At 46.1% G+C, this 21184-nt stretch overlaps 1 protein-coding gene across 1 annotated transcript in view; it reads right to left on the reverse strand.

Moving 5' to 3' along the window:
* The window catches only part of GBA2 (glucosylceramidase beta 2), a 109220-nt gene that overhangs the window by 24566 nt on the left and 63470 nt on the right, over nt 1–21184 (reverse strand). Inside the window, exons 9-12 of the mRNA XM_083155490.1 lie at nt 10149–10302; nt 9455–9580; nt 8126–8310; nt 444–548 (exon numbers count right to left, since the gene is read on the reverse strand). Coding sequence (XP_083011616.1) covers nt 444–548; nt 8126–8310; nt 9455–9580; nt 10149–10302 — 570 coding nt within the window. The remainder of the gene's footprint in view (nt 1–443; nt 549–8125; nt 8311–9454; nt 9581–10148; nt 10303–21184) is intronic.

Raw genomic sequence — 21184 nt, forward strand, 5'->3', positions numbered from 1 at the left:
CGCGAGCGTCACAGCGACCGGGAGCCTGGTCCGTGAGCGGCACAGCGACTGGGAGCCTAGCCCGCGAGCGGCACAGCGACCGGGAGCCTGGTCCGCGAGCGGCACAGCGACCGGAAGCCTAGCCCGTGAGCGTCACAGTGACCGGGAGCCTAGCCCGCGAGCGTCACAGCGGAGGATGTGACGTTAGGGGAGGGTGGAAGTAGTTTGATGCCCTCACAGCGTATTTGATTTCACGTGTAATTGCAGCTGGATTGTACCCTTGCTTGCCATGCTTTTATATTCCCCCTCCAGATATACTTGAATCCAGTGCATGGTGGGAAAAGACAAGACAGAACTGGTTCTAGCCGCAACCGTACTGTCCCACGCATTTATACTAATACACGCGTGTTGGGAAGTCTGATCACTGATGGTTATTCTTACTCTTAATTCGGAGAATTACTCACCCATGTCGTACTGAAGACTTATTTGTAACTGTGGCCACAGCATGATGAGCGCAAAGGATGCGTAGAAATGAACATCATACGTGTTGTACATGCGGTACTCCTGGCCTGCCAAGACATGTATGATCATTATCATATATGCGTGTGTTTAAGAGGTGAACATACAAATTGCACATGCACAGAATGAGCAAAACATGTAGAGAGGTGTAACGAGGAGCAGGGAGATAACGGGATTTGTCTTACCTGTAAAATAAGTTTTTCTGAAGCCATGGTGGCACACTGGGAACATTGGGGTATCCTCTGGTCTCAGATCAGGCACCAAGGAGTTAACTTCTTGTGTGCAGGAGAGAAGCCCCTCCTCCCCATACTCAGCCTGCCTCAGCCCATCCTCCAGTTATTTACTTCACAAGCCAAGAGAGGAGAAGCAAGAACCCATACATACAGAATCTGACAAGCATCGTCCATGGCACAAGAACAGTTCTCAGGCGAGAGACGCGCAGGGTGGGTGCCCAGTGTTTCACCATGGCTTTAGAAAAACGGATTTTACAGGTAAGACAAAAATCCAATTTTATTCTGTCAGCCAATGGTGTAACACTGGGAACATTGAGACGTCACAAAGCAGTCCCGTTACGAGCGGGAATGCTCCTGAACTGCACAGAGGACACAAAGCCCATAAGCCGCATTGGCAGAGGCGTCAATTGTAGACTTTGAATTGTTTGCTTTGAAGCCGGCCAACTTCTCCAATGTTCGCCATAAAAGGACAAACAGAGTCCGTTTTACAAAATGGTGTTGTGCTGTCCACATAGGTACTCAAGGCCTGAACAACATTGAAAGTGGCAAAATCATCACCTTTTTCTGGAGGCAACAACCGCTCGAACGGACGGTACCCCTATCTCCTGGTTGACATGAAACACGGAGACAACTGTGGGAAGGTAATCTAGACAAGAGCTCAGAACAGCATGGTGGGATTGAAAACCCAAATAAGGAACTTTGGGGGACAATGTGGCGTGCGGAAGCAACAGCCAATAGAAAAAAGTTTTCCACGTCAGCCAACATAGAGCAACGTCATATAAAGGCTCAAACTGAGCCTTAGACAACACCTTCAGAACCAACATCAAGTCCCAAGGATGATCAGGTGTAACAAAGGTGGGCTGCAGCTGCACAACCCCCTGCAAAAATGGTGTGAACTGTGGAAGACCGGGTCATTGGTATTTGGAAGAACACCGAGAGGGTCGAAACCTGAACTGTTAACAAGGCCAGCCTCCAACCTCAACTGTAGAAGGCCAATTAAAATATGTATGTCACACACTGTGGTATATATGCAGGGTGGAAGGTTTGCTCCCAGAAAACCATAGTATGTATGACCGAGTCCGAAAATCCCTAAGTCTTTAGGACTGACCATTCAACAGCCAGGCCGTCAAAGCTAGTCGCAGGAGATCGGGATGAAGACACGGACCTTGATTGAGAAGGTACGGCCTCAGAGAAAGCGGCCACAACAGAGCGACTGACAGTCTGAGTAGATCGGCATAACAAGAGTGTTTCGGCTAGTTGGGAGTGATGAGAGTCATCAGAACCCCTTCCCTGTGCAGTTTGCAAACAACCCTGTGAAGGAGAGCAGTCAAGAGAAAAGGTACACCATTGAAAAGTTCCAGGAGACCAACAGGGCATCTACGAGAAACGCCCCGGTAACCTCTGGTGCGAGCCCTATAGAACAAAAGCTTTCAATGCAAACATATCAATTTGGAGATGTCCCCAGCGACAAACCACCTCTGGATGGAGAGCCCACTTCTCCTGAGCGTACGTCCTGCCAGTTGAGTAAGGAAGGCTTTCCAATTCAACATACCTGGTAAGTACACAGCTTAGAGAGACGGTAGAATGTTGGTCACCTTGAGCATGGCCGCTCTGCTGCGGGTGCCTCCCCTGGTGGTTTATGTAAGCCATCGCTGTGGTGTAGTCGGACTGGATCTTCACCGGCCTACACTGAATGGAGGGTCCCACCAGAGTCTGACAGACTGCTCAGAGCTCCAACACATATTTGGAAAGGCGTTGTTCCTGAGAAAACCAACGTCCTTAAAACTAAGAGTTCTTGGCTACAGCACCCTAACCCCTGAGACTGGCGTCGGTTGTCACTATGACCCAATCCAGGATCAGGAAGGGTCTACCTTTGTCCAGATTGGATGACTGAAGCAACCAAAAGAACAATAGACGTGTGTTCCTGGAGAGTGCAATCATCTGATTTTCACCTCAACGAGAACGATTCCAAGCCCGAAGGAGTTCAAACTGGAGCATTCAGGAGTGAAACTGTGTGTATTCCACCATCTGGAAGCAAGACACCAGCTTCCCAAAGAGGCACATACAAAAGTGGATGTAGACTATCCGGCGTCACAGGAACTTTTGAACCAAGCCCTGTGTGGTCCTGTGTAGTATGTGTAGGAAGTGAATGCACTCAGTACAAGCACAATACCCCTTTCACATCACACCTAATTACCGGGTGTGGCTGGAGTTCCCGGCATGGGGTTAATGGCCGGCCACAGCACTGAAGGGGTTAACTCTCCGTGCTTCGCCATTATTTGGAACAAGGGCAATTGACATGTTTTAAACTATATGAGCAGCACTGAGCTAGGACAGGATACCTTCTGCAGTGCTACTGTGGAGTTGAAGCCTGCTGCTGGGCACAAGGCACAGAGTACATGTACTAAGTATATATATTTACGAAAAATATGTTTAGCACTGAGCTGGGACTGTACCATATATTTTGTATATTGTATTGAGGAATGCATTCTGGACTTAAAATGCACTTTGTACATTTCTGGAGGAAGGAATTTAGCAATCTTGGTGACGAGGAAATGAGACGCTAAACAGCCTTCTCCTGGCAGAAGGTTGGTAAGTGACAGGTAGTAGGCGTTGTGTCTGAAGTTCCTGTGTAAAGGTGTTAATAAGTAAACTTGTATATGCGATGTGTCAATGAACCCATGCCATCCTGTGTGTGAGGTATATAATGCAGACATTTGTGTTTCTTTAAGCAAACATGTCCAGGAGATAATCAAATGATCTCCACCTTTCCTGGAAGTTAAATATTCTAAGGAAATTGGACTGAACCCTTTGACATGTAATCTGGATCTATTTATGACAGGAAAATGTTCCAATTGATATATGAATGTTCCAAGTTGGTACTAACCCAGAGCAATTTTTATGCACTAAAAATCTTTTTAATATCCATTTAATTGATTTTACCTAAAAAAGTTTTTGGTGGTATCGGCCGGTACCTTATGAGAATTATTATATGTATATTTATGTATTGTTTTTTATTATGTCTTTTTTTATGTGTATAAATATTGCATGATTCTATAAAAAAAGTTGAACTGGCTATTTTCTTTGCCCGAAAAACCGGAGCGCTTTCTTGCTTGTCCATATTTTTTGTCAGCAGCGGGTCGACGCACACACTACAGCAGGTAGTACTCAGGTGCCAGCGTTTGGGCCTAAGGAGGTATCCGTGGTTCCAGGCGCCACGTAGGAGTAGTCTGATTATGGCAGCGATATCCCTGCCCAATGTGTAGTAAAAAGAAGGGTACTTACCAGTTCTTGCCATGCAGTGTGAACGGTTAATTGGGTCAAGCAACCCGTTTCCCGTTCACACTATGGAGGAGGCAGAATTTGGAGCAGTGCCAGCTCTAAGCACTGCATCCTCCCCCACCCCTGATGACGCTCAGGCGCTCGGACCAGCCCCCACATGATATCTGTGAACCGGCACTAAAAAACTATTTCAAAGTCCCAGTACGACCCTGCATTTGCGGTCTGAAGGCCTCAAAGCACCCCTTACCCTTTTAGGAGGTTTGGGGGGGGGGGGGACAGATTTGTACCTTTTGTACAGGAGGAACAAATAGTACACACGCAAAGACACACACTCACTTATTAAGTGAGTGAGTAGTTGGGCAAAGGACACTGAGACGAGTGAACTATCTATACATAAATAGTAAATAGTTCAGGTGCTGCGCTGTGATCCCACCAAAGATGTAGCTACTGTTTAGGTAAACAGAGATACTTGTAATACAATGTAAGAAAATGCAGCATACACCCTAATAATTACATATACAGTAATGCAGGCAATGTCAACAGCATTTCACACACACTAAATGCAGTATCTCCAGAAACAGTGGTCGGGATCCGAAAGAAAACGGTCACACTAATCCCAGCTACCAAACACCATGAGGTGAGGTAGGGGACATGTAACCCGACACTAGGACAGTGCTGGTATGGGGCAGTAGTGACCTTCCTCTGTCACACTGATCCCAGCTACCAAACACCATGAGGTGAGGTAGGGGACTTGTAACCTGACAATAGGACATGAGGTTAGGGGAGACATGTAACCTGACACTAGGACAGTACTGGTATGGGGCAGTAGTAACCTTCCTCTGTCACACTGATCCCAGGTACCAAACACCATGAGGTGAGGTTGGGGACATGTAACCCGGCACTAGGACAGTGCTGGTATGGGGCAGTAGTGACCTTCCTATGTCACACTGATCCCAGCTACCAAACACCATGAGGTGAGGAAGGGGACATGTAGCCTGACACTAGGGCAGTGCTGGTATGGGGCAGTAGTAACCTTCCTCTGTCACACTGATCCCAGCTACCAAACACCATGAGTTGAGGTAGGGGACATGTAACCCGACACTAGGACAGTGCTGGTATGGGGCAGTTGTAACCTTCCTCTGTCCCTCTCTCTGTCACAATGATCCCAGCTACCAAACACCATGAGGTGAGGTAAGGGACATGTAACCCGACACTAGGACAGTGCTGGTATGGGGCAGTAGTAACCTTCCTCTGTCCCTCTCTCTGTCACACTGATCCCAGCTACCAAACACCATGAGGTGAGGTAGGGGACATGTAACCGGACACTAGGACAGTGCTGGTATGGGGCAGTAGTAAGCTTCCTCTGTCACACTGATCCCAGCTACCAAACACCATGAGGTGAGGTAGAGGACATGTAACCCAACACTACAACAGTGCTGGTATGGAGCTGTAGTGACCTTCCTCTGTGCCTGTCTCTGTCACAGGAGTCTCTTGTGAAGGAAGACTGTGTGGCAGCAACTGGTGTGTTAGCTTGTAAATATATGCTCTGCAAAACCCAGCATATGGGCTATAAATGGCCACTGAGCATGGGAGGGTAGGAGAGAGGGAGCTGAGAGGAAGGGTAGGAAGCACATAAAGGGATTAATCTGCTGGATTGTGTGGGTGGAGCTACGGGAGTCGCAGTTACCTCACTGTGCTGCAGGCGGCCTCCTCTGGTGCCTGTGGGGTGTTGGGGCACATAGAACCAGTGACCCGGCAGGCAGACACAGGCAGAGCATAATGCTTTTAGGACGAAGAGAAAAGGGCTGTTTGGTGGGGAATGCACTAGTAATCAAAAAATTACTAAAATATAACTTATTAGTTTTGTCATTAATATTCCCAATATTACTATATGGGAATCACAGTTACAGTGAAAAATAGAGATAAAAACACTAACCTACAAACATATACACTTAGTGTGCTCAAAAGAAAGGTAATTAGTGTGTTAAAATTACACGAAAATCCAGCTGAAAGATGCTTGTTAAATTCAAACTAACAGACTAACTGCATTCTTACTAATTGTCCTTCCGACCATCTGGACAACAGAGACTATTTCTCCAAGTTGGTACTAACCCAGAGCAATTTTGATGCACTAAAAATCTTTTTAATATCCATTTAATTGATATTACCTAAAAAAGTTTTTGGTGGTTTCGGCCGGTACCTTATGAGAATTATTATATGTATATTTATGTATTGTTTTTTATTATGTCTTTTTTATGTGTATAAATATTGCATGATTCTATAAAAAAGTTGAACTGGCTATTTTCTTTGCCCGAAAAACCTGAGCGCTTTCTTGTTTGTCCATATTTTTTTTCTGTCCACAGGGAGTGGTATTCCCTATTAGTTAGCAGCTGGGTTTATTAGGCTAATTAATTAACTTAAAATTTTTAAGAAATCTATTAATTCTTTATCATTAGCGCTACTCTACTCTTTGTCCATTTAGTATATTAGGCTAACAAGCATTTCAAACTGGATTTCATGCCAACGCATGCGTTTCACTCTCTGACACAGCTTTATCAAGGCCTTGATAAAGCTGTGTCAGAGAGTGAAACGCATGCGTTGGCATGAAATCCAGTTTGAAATGCTTGTTATCCTGATATACTAAATGTGATATTGACCGTTCATATAGCACTATACCATAAGATTCCCAAAGTACTAGGCGGAATAATCATGCCCTAAGGGAATATAGGAGGAGGTAGAAAGGTGTGTGGAATTAACCACACTCCAAGGGAAAGCCAGGAAAAGACATATACAATCCTGTGTAAACAATATACCCTCCTAGATAAATATAATAGTGCTAAACAAATACTTGTTTTGACTATATAAGTAACCCCTCTGATTGCTGTATAAGTAAACCCTCTGATCTTTATATATGTGATAAAAACCGAACATAATATACTCAATGATCAGCAGATATCCGATAACCACCATACAAGTGATGAAAATTTAATGGAATACACTCAATAAACCAGTAGATAGTTTTTATTTATACAGCGGTTTTAATACCGAGTGCAATTCACTTTATTAACCAGTAGATGGTACCAAAGGACTGCTGTATAAATGATAGAAATTTGATGTAATTTACTCAGCAAACCAGCGGTTCATCATATATACTAATAAGACAGAGGGACTATACCTGGAACTTCACAGCACATTAGATTTTTCACATCATTATATAACCAGTGCACATTATACTGTGTTATAAGTATTCTATATAATGTATTATAGATACATAATTTATCTATAAGGGATTATCTTATCGGATCATAATATCACGGGCTACAATTTAACAAGCATCTTTCAGCTGGATTTTTGTGTAATTTTAACACACTATTTTCCTTTCTTTTGAGTACACTAAGTGTATATGTTTGTAGGTTTGTGTTTTTATCTCTATTTTTCACTGTAACTGTGATTCCCATATAGTACTATTGGGAATATTAATGACAAAACCAATAAAAGTTATATTTTAATAATTTTTTTGACTACTAGCGTGTTCCCCACCAAACAGCCCTTTTCTCTTCATCCTAAAATTATTGTATACTTGACTGTGAGGAACAGCACCCCCACTATTGACTTATGAAAAATGGGGTCTCTTCAAATTATTGAGCAGAATATTAGGTGTGCAGATATGCAACAATCTCCCTAGCGGAGTAAAGTGGTAGCGCATAATGCTTGTCAGCACTAAGAGCTGCTGTAATAATAACATTTAATCCTGTCTAAAAGTCCTGCTCCTTGAAAACATGTGCCCATTCCTCGGCACCAAGGAAATAACTGAGGCTGGCCTGAGGCAGGCTGGGTATGGGGAGGAGGGGCCTCTCTCCTGCACACAAGACGTTAACTCCTTGATGCCCGGTCTGAGACCAGAGGATACCCCAATGTTCCCAGTGTTACACCATTGGCTGACAGAATAAAGTGGGGTGCAGAGAAAGAGGTATAAAGGCGAGCAGGAAGATAGTGGGTGCAGAAAGACGTGTGCAGCCCAATAACGCAGGACTCGTACTGTGCTGGCACATTGCGTTACACAGAACCCACGGTATCTGAATCAGGCCCAGAGAGCAGACAGTAATAACCACCTTCCAGGTAGGCGAAGCGTCCATATTCCTGGAGAAGACTTCCCATGCCAGTCATCTCCCTCTGCCCAATGTTCATGAGGTTATCGTCTGTCACATCAGCCGGGACCTCCACCCACACGGTGCCTCCATCCGCCACGAAGTACAGTTCATTATACAGAGCGGACTTATACCAGGACGGGAGGTGCCTGTGAGAGGACAGGTTATTAGGGAACCCCAGGGGAAAGAAATATAAATTTAAAGGGGGGCAGTCACAGCCCTGACATCACATGGGGTTCGATCATCATAAGGGGGAAGGGCTGCAGTCACAGCCAGGGGGTGTCTGGCATCACAGGGGATGGTCAGAGCCAGGGGGTTCTGACATCATAAATGGAGGATGGGGGGGGGTGCCTTCACAGCCAGGGGGCTCTGACATCACAGGGGGGCAGTCACAGCCAGGTGGTGTCTGACAACATAGGGAAGGGGAGGTGAAGCTGTCACAGGGGGGCGGTCACTCATAACCTGGGCGTCACAGGGGGGCGGTCACTCACAGCTCGGGCTTCACATGGGGGGCAGTCACTCTCACAGCCCGGGCATCACATGGGGGACAGTCACTCTCACAGCCCAGGCGTATCTGACTCACAGCCCTGGCATGTATGATATCACAGGGGGGGGGGCAGTCACTCACAACACACAGGGGGGGGCGGTCACTCACAGCCCAGGTGTGTCTGACATCACAGGGGGACAGTCACTCACAGCCCGGGCATCACAGGGGGGCGGTCACTCACAGCCCAGGCGTATCTGACATCACATGGGGGCGGTCACTCACAGCCCAGGCGTATCTGACATCACATGTGGGCGGACACTCACAGCCCAGGTGTGTCTGACATCACAGGGAGGTGGGCTGACAACATAGGGAGGGGGGTGGAGCTGTCACAGGGGGGGCGGTCACTCACAGCCCAGGCATCATAGGGAGGGCGGTCACTCACAGCCCAGGCATATCTGACATCACAAGGGGGCAGTCACTCACAGCCCGGGCATGTCTGACTTCACAGGGAGGCGGGCACAGCCAGGAGGTGTCTGACATCACAGGGGAAGGTCAGAGCCAGGGGGTTCTGACATCAAAGGGAGGGCAGTCACTCACAGCCCGGGCCTCTCAGGGGGAACAGTCACTCATTGCCCAGGCGTATCTGACATCACTGGGTGTCGGTCATTCACAATAGAAGTTTCTTTAAGAAATCACCCAATAGGCATTCAGTACATTCATACGACCACTGTTCTCCAGCCTACTGCGCAGGGGGTGGGGTTACCAGTGGGACACACCCAGCACGTCAGTCTCATCTCTATACTTACACATCTTGCAGGATAGGACCTTGCCACGCCTCAATCTTCTGCTCCCATTCCTCATAGTGGGATAAGCCGTACTGGCACAGAGCTGGTGCCATGTCACCCTCACTGCTGAAGAACCGCGTGTACCGCCTGACCAGAGGGGCAGAGATGGTGTCAACGCACGGTTCTATACATCGCAGGTCTCCTCACATGTGACACACGATATTATGATATATTATTCTTTCCCGCTATGTGCAGAGAATCGGCCCCTCTACCACATACTGTGCGTCATATATGCAGCAGCAGCAGGACGTGGATACAGGAGAAGCCACAGTATGGGGTGAGGGGCTGTGATAATAATATCCATATACATCCCTGTAAGAGTGACATGCAGACTGCCCTGTGTACCCCTACACATGCCCCAAAATGTTGTGCCAGCGATCCTGCTCTGCAAACTGCACTGCTGTATCTGTGCCGCTCTGCACTGATGTTATTGTAGGACCTGCAGAGCTGTTCCCACCTATGCAGAGCTGATCACACCTATGCAGAGCTGATCACACCTATGCAGCGCCAATCACACCTATCCAGCGCCGATCCCACCTATGCAGAGCCGATCCCACCTATGCAGTGCCGATCACACCTATGCAGAGCCGTTCCCACCTATGCAGAGCCGATCACACCTATGCTCACAGCGCAGACCAGCAGATGGAATACATACCTGGAATATTCCTTTTCTCCTGTCCCAAAGCGAATCTTCGGCATATCCCAGCTTAGACAGAACTCCAGGGATCCGCGTCCTCCTGCGCTCACTGTGCAACCTGCCGCCACCGCCGCTGCCGTCTTCTTACCGGCCTTGGTGGGAGAGCTCGGGCCTAGGGAATGGTTAGCAGATCATTATTGTGAACAGTGTTACACACACACACACACACACTGTACATACATATATATATATATATATATATATATATATACACACATACATATACACACACACACACACACACACACACACCAGGCTTGATGAAAATACCATTGTTGTATTGAAACGTTACTTTATATTAAAACTTGAAGATTTGCAACTACAAGTTGGAGTGCCGTGATTATATATCTCTTATATATTTGGCTACATCTGTCACTCAAAGTGTGTGAGTGTGTGTATAACGCTGGGTGGAGCCTCTGACTCACATGACTGACTCACATGACAGAGCACCAGCCCAGTGAGCCCACAGACAGTGCCAGACACCCTCTGCCTCCCCATGTTGCCCAGCACTGCTACTCCACAGCCACTAGGTGAGCGCCCCCCGCCGCACCCCCCCCCCGCGCCCCCCTCCCGCGATTTGCGGCAAAAACACTAGGGTGACCAACTCATCCCTTTAATCCGGGACACATATTAATTACACAGGTTCTGTGGCTGGCTTTCACCTGGTTTTAAACTGCCACACCTCAAGACTCCATTTCACCTGGTTTTAAACTGCCACAGTGTGTAATTCATATGTGTCCCGGATTAAAGGGATGAGTTGGTCACCCTAAAAAACACACAACCCCCCGCGACCCCCTCTCCCGCGATTCGCGGCAAACTCCCCCTCCCACGATTCGCGGCAAAAACACCCCCTCCCCCGCGACCCCCCCATCCGCGATTTGCGGCAAAAACACACCCCCCCGCGACACCCCCTCCCGCGATTCGCGGCAAACACCCCCCCTCCCGCGATTCGCGGCAAAAACACCCCCTCCCCCACGACCCCCCCCCCCTCCCGTGATTCGCGGCAAAAACACCCCCCCCCCGCGACCCCCCCTCCCACGATTCGCGGCAAAAAGAACCCCCCCACGACCCCCTCCCACGATTCGCGGCACCCCCAGGATTAAATGGCACATGCAAAACACTGACATGGCTATGGTCGACAATGAAAAAAGGTTGACATGAGTTTTTGAAGATTTATTTTTCATTTTTTTAATGTTTTCATATTCATTCTCATGTGTCGACATGGACACCAATGAAGTGCCACACTTATGTCAACATTTACATGTGTTGACCTTTCTGTGTTGATTTTTTCTTGTGGTGATTCGAGTCACACCCCCACCCCACCCCCGCAACCCCCCTCCCGCGATTCTCGGCACCCCACCCTGTGACCTCCCCTCCCACGATTCGCCGCAACCCCCGCCCCCGCAACCCCCCCTCCCAGATTTGCGGCAACCCGCCCCCCCCGTGGTTCTCTGCAACCCCTCCCCTCCCGCGATTCGCAGCAGCCACCCCCCAACCCCCCCTCCCGCAATTCGCGGCACCCCCGTGACCCCCCCTCCCACGATTCGCGGACACCCAAGTTGCAATACAGGCATCTTTCATACAATTCTAACCATATTTCTCATATACAAACGTTCACAAATTAAGGGGGCGCAGCCCCTTACGACGGTGTGAAGAGCGCCCGTAGGGCGCGATGAATCACCTAGTATATATATATTTACTCTCCTGTGAATTGGCCATAAAGAGCAGGACGCCGTCATCACTGCCATTATCTTTGTGAAGACCCTGGGAGCCATGGCTAACCCAAAAGGTAGAGCCACAAATTGGTAAAGATCTTGCAAGATTGCAAACCGCAGGAATTTTTGATGGGACAATGCAATGGGAACATGTAAGTACACATCCTGGATGTCTAGAGACACCATATAGTCCCCTGTTCCATTGCCATTACAATGGACCTGAGTGTTTCCATGTGGAACTTGGACACTTTCACTGATTTGTTCAGTGACTTTAAATTCATAATAGGCCTGAATGTCCTGTTTGGTTTTGGAACCAAGAATATGGGGGAACAATATCCCTGGCCTCGCTGGTGCTGAGGTACAGGCACTACTCGCTTGGATTGTAGTAAGGACTCCACTACCAGGTGTAAGCAGGACCTTTTCCGTGGGTCCTTGTGTAACTTTGTGGACAAGTGTTGCTCTGGGGGGGGGGGGGGGCGCCCTTTGAATGACACGGCGTAGCCATGGGTCACTACTTCTCTTACCAAAGCGTCTGAAGACGTCTTGAGCCGCTCCTCCGAGAAGAACAGAAGTTGGCCTTGCATTCTGAACCTTTTAATGGTTTGAACCAACCACCAATACCGAGTGGAAAAAGAGACTTTTTATAAACGCTTGAAAATTCATGGACTTTACTTTATTTACTTTAGAAAGTTTAAGAATTACTTGAAGGCTTGTTTGACCTAATCCTTAAGGTGACCTTAAAGGGCGCCATCTTACAATTGTTTCCCACATCCTATCCATCCCCCATCCAACAGGGGAATTTGTAAGCCAGGCAGCCCAGCTCAAATATCCAAAGTTCTGTGGCGCGAAACTAAAGTCTGTGTTTGTTTGTTTGTGTTTTCTCTCTCTCTATATAGATATATATTTAGATTTTGTGACAAGGATCACAACACAGGGTCTCAGATGACGACTTGGTAGTTTATTCTCATCAGCAGGTGACATTCATATACAGACTCAACAACAAGAAGAAAAGATAAGTATTCATGTAGGTGCACTGAAAGTCAAATAACCAGAATGAGCTTAATACCGCTTTCACACTGCCAAAACGTTTCAAAAAACGGTATTTTTAAACGGTATTTAAAACGGGTCTGAGCCTTGACATTGCAGTAGATTACCGTTTTAAATACCGTTTAAATACCATTCACATCAGTCAACCCGTTTAATCCCCTGAACACGTTTCAAGGCAGAATGCAGGGGACAGCCTATCACAGGTCTGTAATCTGTTGTTTTTACTAAATACCGTTTCAGAGCCATTCACACTGCATAAAAAACGGCTCTGAGACGTGTAGGACTCTGCTTTTTAAACGTTTTGAAATACCGGTTATCTTTAACCGGTAAATCAACTCTAGCGCTTTCCCACTGCAGCCTTAAACGTTTTGAAATGGGAAAAAAAAACTGCAAAATACCATTTAACAAGTGCGGTGTGAAAGGGGTATTATTGGCCAGGTATACTTGAGTATACTAGGAATTGTTGTGCAGCAGCCAGGTGGGTAACAAGTAAACAACATACAGTATAAACAGGTGCGGAACATGTACAGTCATACAGAAAGTTATTCCGAGGGGACACCGTGTTAGATTATGTGCAAAGGGTTATGGCGCAACTAGACAGTGAGGTGTTCACGTGTCAGCAGGTGACCACGTGAGGAAATAAACTTTTTAGGCTTCTGGTGGACCTGGTGGGAATAGCCCTGTACCGTCTGCCTGATGGCAGCAGGTCAAACAAGCCTTGGCCAGGATGTAGTTGATCCTTACATTTACATAAAATGTAACTTTTATTTATATTCAATAAAAAGGTGAAATATTAAAATGTAGTAAATAAAGATAAAGATGTAAAACATAAATGGCCGCTGCTATTCCATGCCCACCACCATTTGCCAGGGTGATTGTCCCCATATGTCTGTTATGTGATTGTAAGCTTGCAGCAGGGCCCTCCTACCTCCAAGTCTGTCTGGTGTTACCCAGTTTGTTTTATCACTGTCTACAAGACAGTAAGACAGACTGTCAAACTCGCATGGCCCAACATCGCATGGCGATTCGCACAGCTGTCCTTAAAGGGACAAGCGAACAGCCAGTTGCGAGACATTATGCAGTGATGGGACACTCTACTACTGCGTTTAAACATCGCATCATTGATCATGTCCCTACATTGGTGAGAGGAGAGAATGGATCAAAGCTTTTGCTGCAGCGCGAGGCTGAGTGGATTTTTAGGTTGGGGACATTAAGCCCTCAGGGTCTTAATGAAACGCTTGGGTTGCATTGCATATTATACGTTTTTTATTTCCCAATATTATTTCTGTACATTTGCATTGTGAGATTAATGTGGTTTATATATAATGAATTAGCCAAAGTTGGCATATATTGAAAAGTTATTACTGCTACCATATCTCTCTATACATTAGCACATTGTTCATATTGTGTTTTTGTTTCAGTCTATAAAGTCTATAAAGTTTTTTGTATTGTGTGGGAGCACAGTGATGACGTCATCGCCAAGGGCGGCGTTGTGTCTGCCGCGCGGCCCTGACAGCGTCACTTGGTGAAGGAGGTGCACATAAACGGGGAGTTTTCTTTCATTTCTTTGTATGCCCTGATGAAAATAAGTTAAACTTATTGAAACGTTGGCTTAAGAGCGCCTGTGGCTGTGTCCTTCTTTTATTATCCTGAGTGCTGCCGGACGTTGTTTGTGTGTGGGGACCGAGTGCTCCTAACTGAGGATGGCAACAGGACCAGTATCGCTTTTGTAGCGAGTGCCAACATCCATTTGGACATTATATATATATACACACACACACACACACACACACACACACACACACACCTTTTTCTTTTTAATGCATTAAAAGAGCCCTGCTTACCACAGGCACAGCCAGGAGGGCTCAGAATGGCAGGCGGTGGTGCAGCAGAAGGAGCCGGAGACGCAGGTGTTCAAATTACACGGCAGTGGGAGGCGGAGCACAATGAGTGACCTGGCGGTCGGTACATGCGCTGTCACGCTAGGAGGATGCTGGCTTCAGCGTCTTCCAGCACGATTTACAGCAGTGATTTCCAACCTTTTTTAGCTTGCGGCACACTGGACAAAGCTTTGCCTTCAGTGTTGGCGCCTTGCTCGCGTTTGAGGGGAGTGAGCTGCCTCCTCCTTCCCATTCTGACACCCCTGCTTAAGGCTGCCGCAGCAGCTTCTTCCCCTCCTGTCCCAGCCCCCGCCCACCTATCCTGTGCACAAAGCCAATAGGCTCTGTGTACAGTGCTAGTTGTTGCTGGGCATCTCCTGACCTGGCTGCAGCTCAGCTGAATGTCAGTACGCTGGCGGGCGCCACAGACCCCTCGGCGGCGCTGGGGCGATCTGAAAGGCCAGCCGCACATTGTGATGGGGAGAGCCGCGGGTTGGCCACCCTGCTATAGAAGATAGAAATCCCAAATGATGACGTAAACAGGTTGAATACGTAACCAACAGGATGAGCCAATTAGAAGAGAGGGTGGGGTATTTGAAACACCCTCCAAAGAGTAAACGGGTTGATGCCTTGAAGAAGTAGTGGTGAAACGGTCGTTGGCTTCATGACCGCTGCTTCCATGTCTATGTGTGAATAATGTGTAATATGTAACTAGTGCAGTAAATAGATGTTGTAATGCAGTAGTATATGATAGGCAGTGATAGCGGGTGAATCAATGCACCAGAGAGACGGAGCGGGTGCATACCGGCAAAGAAAGCCGGCCCGCAGCCTTACTGAACTCAGACGCAGTAATATAACTAACAGCGTTAGATAACTGCCCCTAATTCAGGTGCTGTGTTTGGGATTGTCTCACCTTTAAAAGCCATAAGGTACATGGCAGTTGAGCTTTAACCCAGGAAAATAACACATGTTCATTTTAGCTATGATGTGCAAACAGTGGCCAGGTTCCCATGAAAATCAGTTGTTAGGGTAGGACTTGCAGTGAAATGGTGTCCCTTGGCGATGGGCTGCAAGCTTAAATGCATTGATCAATTCAAGAACTAAAACCCCATTATTTAATTGATTATTTGAATGTTAAGGTGAGTTAGTTTGTTGTAGTGAGTGCTGGGCCCCCTGTGTTTGTATTTACTAGAGTGTGTGGTCACAGGCCAATGCACCCCATCCTGGTAAATGGGTGCTGTTTGCACCCCATTCTTAGGAATGGCGAGTGTGTTGGTACTTCTGTATCTATATATTTGGGTTGATTTTTAATTAACCTCTGTTACTGTGATCGTAGCTTTCTCATGCACCCTAGATAAGCTCATTTACCTGAAACCTGTGACAGCTGCCCCTTTAATACTAATGCAGGAGCTGTGTTTGGGATTGTCTCACCTTATAAAAGCCATAAGTTACTTGGCAGTTGAGCTTTAACCCAGGAAAAAACACATGTTCATTTTAGCTATGATGTGTAAGCAGGTGCCAGGTTCCCATGAAAACCAGTTGTTAGTGTAGGACTTGCAGTGAAATGGGGTCCCTTGGCGATGGGCTGCAAGCTTAAATGCATTGATCAATTCAAGAACTAAAATCCCATTATTTATTTAATTGATTATTTGAATGTTAAAGTGAGTTAGTTTGTTGTAGTGAGTACTGGGCCCCCTGTGTTTGTAGTGCAGTAAATAGATGTTTTAATGCAGTAGTATATGATAGGCACCAGAGAGACGGAGTGAGTGCATACCGGCAAAGAAAGCCGGCCCGCAGCCTTACTGAACTCAGACGCAGTAATAGAACTAACAGCGTGTTAACAGCTCAAGCTGCATGGCAGCGCTACTAAGACTGCCACTAAACAGTTGGGCGGCGCGAGTTAATATCCGGCGACACAAGCCGGTTCGCGGCGGCAGGAGCTCATAGTGTTACCCGGCGGTGCAGGAATTAAACAGCCTCCAGCTTCTATATATATATATATATATATATATATATATATATATATATATATATATATATATATATATATATATATATATATATATATATATATATATATATATATAGCCGCAGGGCAGTGCTGAGAAGTGTATTAACTCTCCGGGTAGACGAATAATAAACTCTGAAAAAACTGAGAATGGCAGTGACTGATTATTATATCTTTAAGATTGGGTGCACTCTGCAGGCACCCTATACCTAGATTCTGATATTTTTAAAGACAGATTATGATTCTTATTGGTACCCTTGGATATTTAACCAATAAATGTTTGCCCCACCTTATTTTAAACATATTTATAGTGTCTGCCGACACGACTTCTCCAGGAAGAGAGTTCCACAGTTTGACTGCTCTGACTGTAAAGGAATTTTTTCTAAGAGAACAAAATCTTTTTTCTTCTAATCTAAACTAGTGCCCTCGCGTCCTAGATTTCTGTCTAGCAGAAAAAAGGGTGTTTGACAGTTCCTTATATTGGCCCCTGATATATCTGTACATGTTGAGCATGTCCCCCCTTAAACGTGTCTTCTCTAGTGTAAATAGTCCCAAATTGCTCAATCTCTCCTTGTGGCTTAATTTTTCCATTGCCCTAATTAGCTTTGTTGCTCTTCTTTGGATTTTTTCCAGGCCCCTATGATTCTGGGGCCCAGAATTGTACTCCACATCCAAGATGCGGTCTAACCAATGATTTTTACAGAGGCATAATTACTTTTCAGTCCCTAGTTTCCATGCCCCTTTTTATACATGCTAAAATTCTGTTGGCCTTTTTTGTTGCTATTTTACATTCAGCACTACACTCCAGTTTGTTGTCTATTTGGACTCCTAGATCCTTTTCAAGTACTGAATTTTCCAATTCATCCCCGCTTAGGTTATAACTAGCACACTGGTTATGTCTCCCAAGGTGCATGGCCTTGCATTTATCCACATTGAACCTCATCTTCCACTTTTTTGCCCCCTCATCTAGTTTGTTAATATCATTTTGAAGCACAGAGACATCCTCGGTTGATTTAATAACTCTGCTCAGTTTTGTGTCATCAGCAAAGATGGATACATTGCTGAGTAATCCCATCTACAGATTCTTACCCTTAATCCCAGGTCCTCCATTTTATTTATCAACTAGTGTGGTGCTGTATCAAAAGCTTTAGCAAAATCTAGGAAGACCAGGTCTGCTGCGTGTCCATTATCAAGGTTTTTGCTAACCTCGTCATATAAGCCTAGTAAATTTGTTTGGCATGAATGATTTTTCACGAACCCATGTTGGTTAGTACTGAGTACACTGTGAAGGTCTAAATATTTCTGGATACCATTCCTTAAAAATCCTTCAAATATTTTACCCACTATTGATGTTAAGCTAACCGGTCTGTTATTAGCTGGGTCGTCCCTTTTTCCTTTTTTTAATAATGGTACTACCTCTGCTATTCTCCAGTCTTTTGGTACCTTTCCTGATGATAGTGAATCATCAAATATGTAATACAGAGGGGTCGCTAGTTCCTCCCTTAATTCCATTAGTACCCTAGGATGAATCCCATCTGGCCCAGGTGATTTGTGTGATTTGATTTTGCTGAGCCGCAATATTATCTCATCGGTCATTTGAGTAACCCTGAAACAACAACTGCACAAGGAATTTAGAAGAACAAGAAATAGAAATAAATGTATAAATAACAATAGATTCTTTTGTAGCAAAACTAAGTGTCTGTAACCACAGGACAGATACAAAGTGTCACTGAAAGGCGGTGAATAAAGCCAGTGAGTAAGAAACCCAGTAATCATCTTATACTGACATATAGGGACAATCACCCTGGCAAGTGGTGGACGCGGAATAGCAGCGGCCATTTATGTTTTACATCTGTATCTTTATTTACTACATTTTAATATTTCACCTTTTTATTGAATATAAATAAGCTACCTGTTATTTATGGTTATTTGACTTTGTGCCCCTACATGAATACTTACCTTTTCTTCTTGTTGTTGAGTCTGTCCGTACGTAGTAGTAGGTAGCACCTCCCATTGGGAAATAATACATTAAAGGGACATCATCCCCTAAATACACCCATAGAAGTGGAGATAGGAAAGTCCAGTGTACACAATAAATGTGAGCCTGGTGCGGGTATCCTCTATGTATGTATAGACATTCATATACAGCTGGTATCACAGGTATAGCAGAATCCTAACAGGCTCCAATGGTCCCCAGCCTATCACTCGTGCAGACAGTCCACCATGGAGAGCCAGCAGACAATGCCATGGGAAGCCTTACATCAGGACATCCCAGGTGCTGCTGATTACACCTGGGCTTCTGCTACCAAAACCTGCTCTGGATCCTCCACATATATATACATACATACATACATACATACATACACACACACACACACACACACACACACACACACACACACACACACACGCGAAGACTAGGTGATTCATCGTGCCCTACGGGCGCTCTTCACACCGGCATAAGGGGCTGCGCCCCCTTAATTTGTGAACATTTGTATATGAGAAAGATGGTTAGAATTGTATGAAAGATGGCTGTATTGCAACTTGAGTTATAGGTGAAATGTGTTACATAGAGAGCATATGATGTGGAAGGGGGTGTGTATTGTTTTGTTTAATTAAAAAGCGGTTACAGAGTAAGATGTACATTGATAGTGTGGAGGGTACAGTGACATTTGTGGGTGTGGGGGGGGGGCTGTGTGTGCGTGTTGTTTAGGTGTGTGTGTGCAATAGTATAGTAGGGTGTTTTTGAGTCAGCGGCTCCCCACTGGCGGAGGTCACGACACAGGAAAACAGGAGGCTGGGTAGTGATAGGGGTGTGTGGGCATAAGGGGGACTAAAGAGGAGGGTGGGGGACACTGTGCAGCTTCTGCCAGTGGGTGAGGGTCCAGCGAGGCAGTACAGGAGTACAGGATGGTGGCCCTGAGTCAGTGTCTCCTCCTACTGGGTGGGAGTTAGGGTGCATGAGAGCAGGAGGCTGGTTGGTAAAGCATGATAGGGGAATGTGGGCAACACAGGGTGAGTGGGTCCCCACTGGCGGAAGTTACGGGGCAGGAGAACAGGAGGCAGGGCAGTGATAGAGGTGTGTGGGCATGAGGGGTAGTAAAGGTTTTTGGCTGTTGCAGAGTAGGGATGGGCATTGGTGCAGACGCCATCAATGGTTGGCATTGATGGCAATTTTGCACCATGTCATCGATAGTAGTAACATATTACTTGGATAACCATCGATTGTTGTAGCTATCGATGGTCATCCATTATATCTGACTGAACAGGCTGTGGGTCAATCAGAACTCAGTGGCGGGACTTCAGGGTGTGGGGGGGCGGAGCTATGCTCCGTGTCCCGGCACCTTAAAAAAATTTGAAACTTGATCAGTTCTCCTTTGCCATTGATGTAGGGAAACCATCTGGTCCTCCCACACCAATCGCAAAAGTATTCAACATCGGCCATAAACCATTGATGATTTGAAATCACTGATGGTCGATGGGCATCCCTAGAACTGGAGGAGGGTGGGGGACAGTATGCAGCTCCCGGCAGTGGGTGTGTGTCTCCTCGCACTGGGAGGGAGTAAGGGGGTCATCTGCAGTGCACATGGTTTTGTCCATCTAAGAAATATTGTCAGAAATAGTGAACTAGAATAAGGGCCTCAGTTCCTGCTGGAGCCTGCTGAAAAATAGCCCTGGCTATACACATAGAACACTTTTCCCTGGCGGGGAGGGTTTATGTATCCAGCTGGGTGGGAGCGTTATATACACAGGGGAGGAGTGACAGATCTGGCTAAAATATATATATATATTTATAAATGAGAGAGAGAGAGAGAGAGAGAGAGAGAGAGAGAGAGAGAGAGAGAGAGAGAGAGAGAGAGAGAGAGAGAGAGAGAGAGAGAGAGAGAGAGAGAGAGAGAGAGAGAGAGAGAGAGAGAGAGAGAGAGAGAGAGAGAGAGACACACACACACACGGACATATACAGTTGTGCTCATAAGTTTACATACCCTAGCAGCAGAATTTGTGATTTTCTGGCCATTTGTCAGAGAATATGAATGATAACTCACAGACTTTTCTGTCACTCATGGTCAGTGGTTGGGTGAAGCCATTTATTGTCACACAACTGTGTTTACTCTTTTTAAATCATAATGACAACAGAAACTACCCGAATGACCCTGATCAAAACATACATACCCCAGTTCTTGATACCGTGATACTGAGGTAAGGAGACTGAGATGGCCACTCCAGAACCTTCACTTTATTCTGCTGTAGCCAATGACAGGTGGACTTGGCCTTGTGTTTTGGATCATTGTCATGTTGGAACGACCAAGCACGTCCCATGCGCAGCTTCCGGGCCGATGAGTG

This window comes from Crinia signifera, chromosome 1 (genome assembly GCF_055691185.1).
Source record: "Crinia signifera chromosome 1, ASM5569118v1, whole genome shotgun sequence".
Taxonomy (NCBI): Eukaryota; Metazoa; Chordata; class Amphibia; order Anura; family Myobatrachidae; genus Crinia; species Crinia signifera.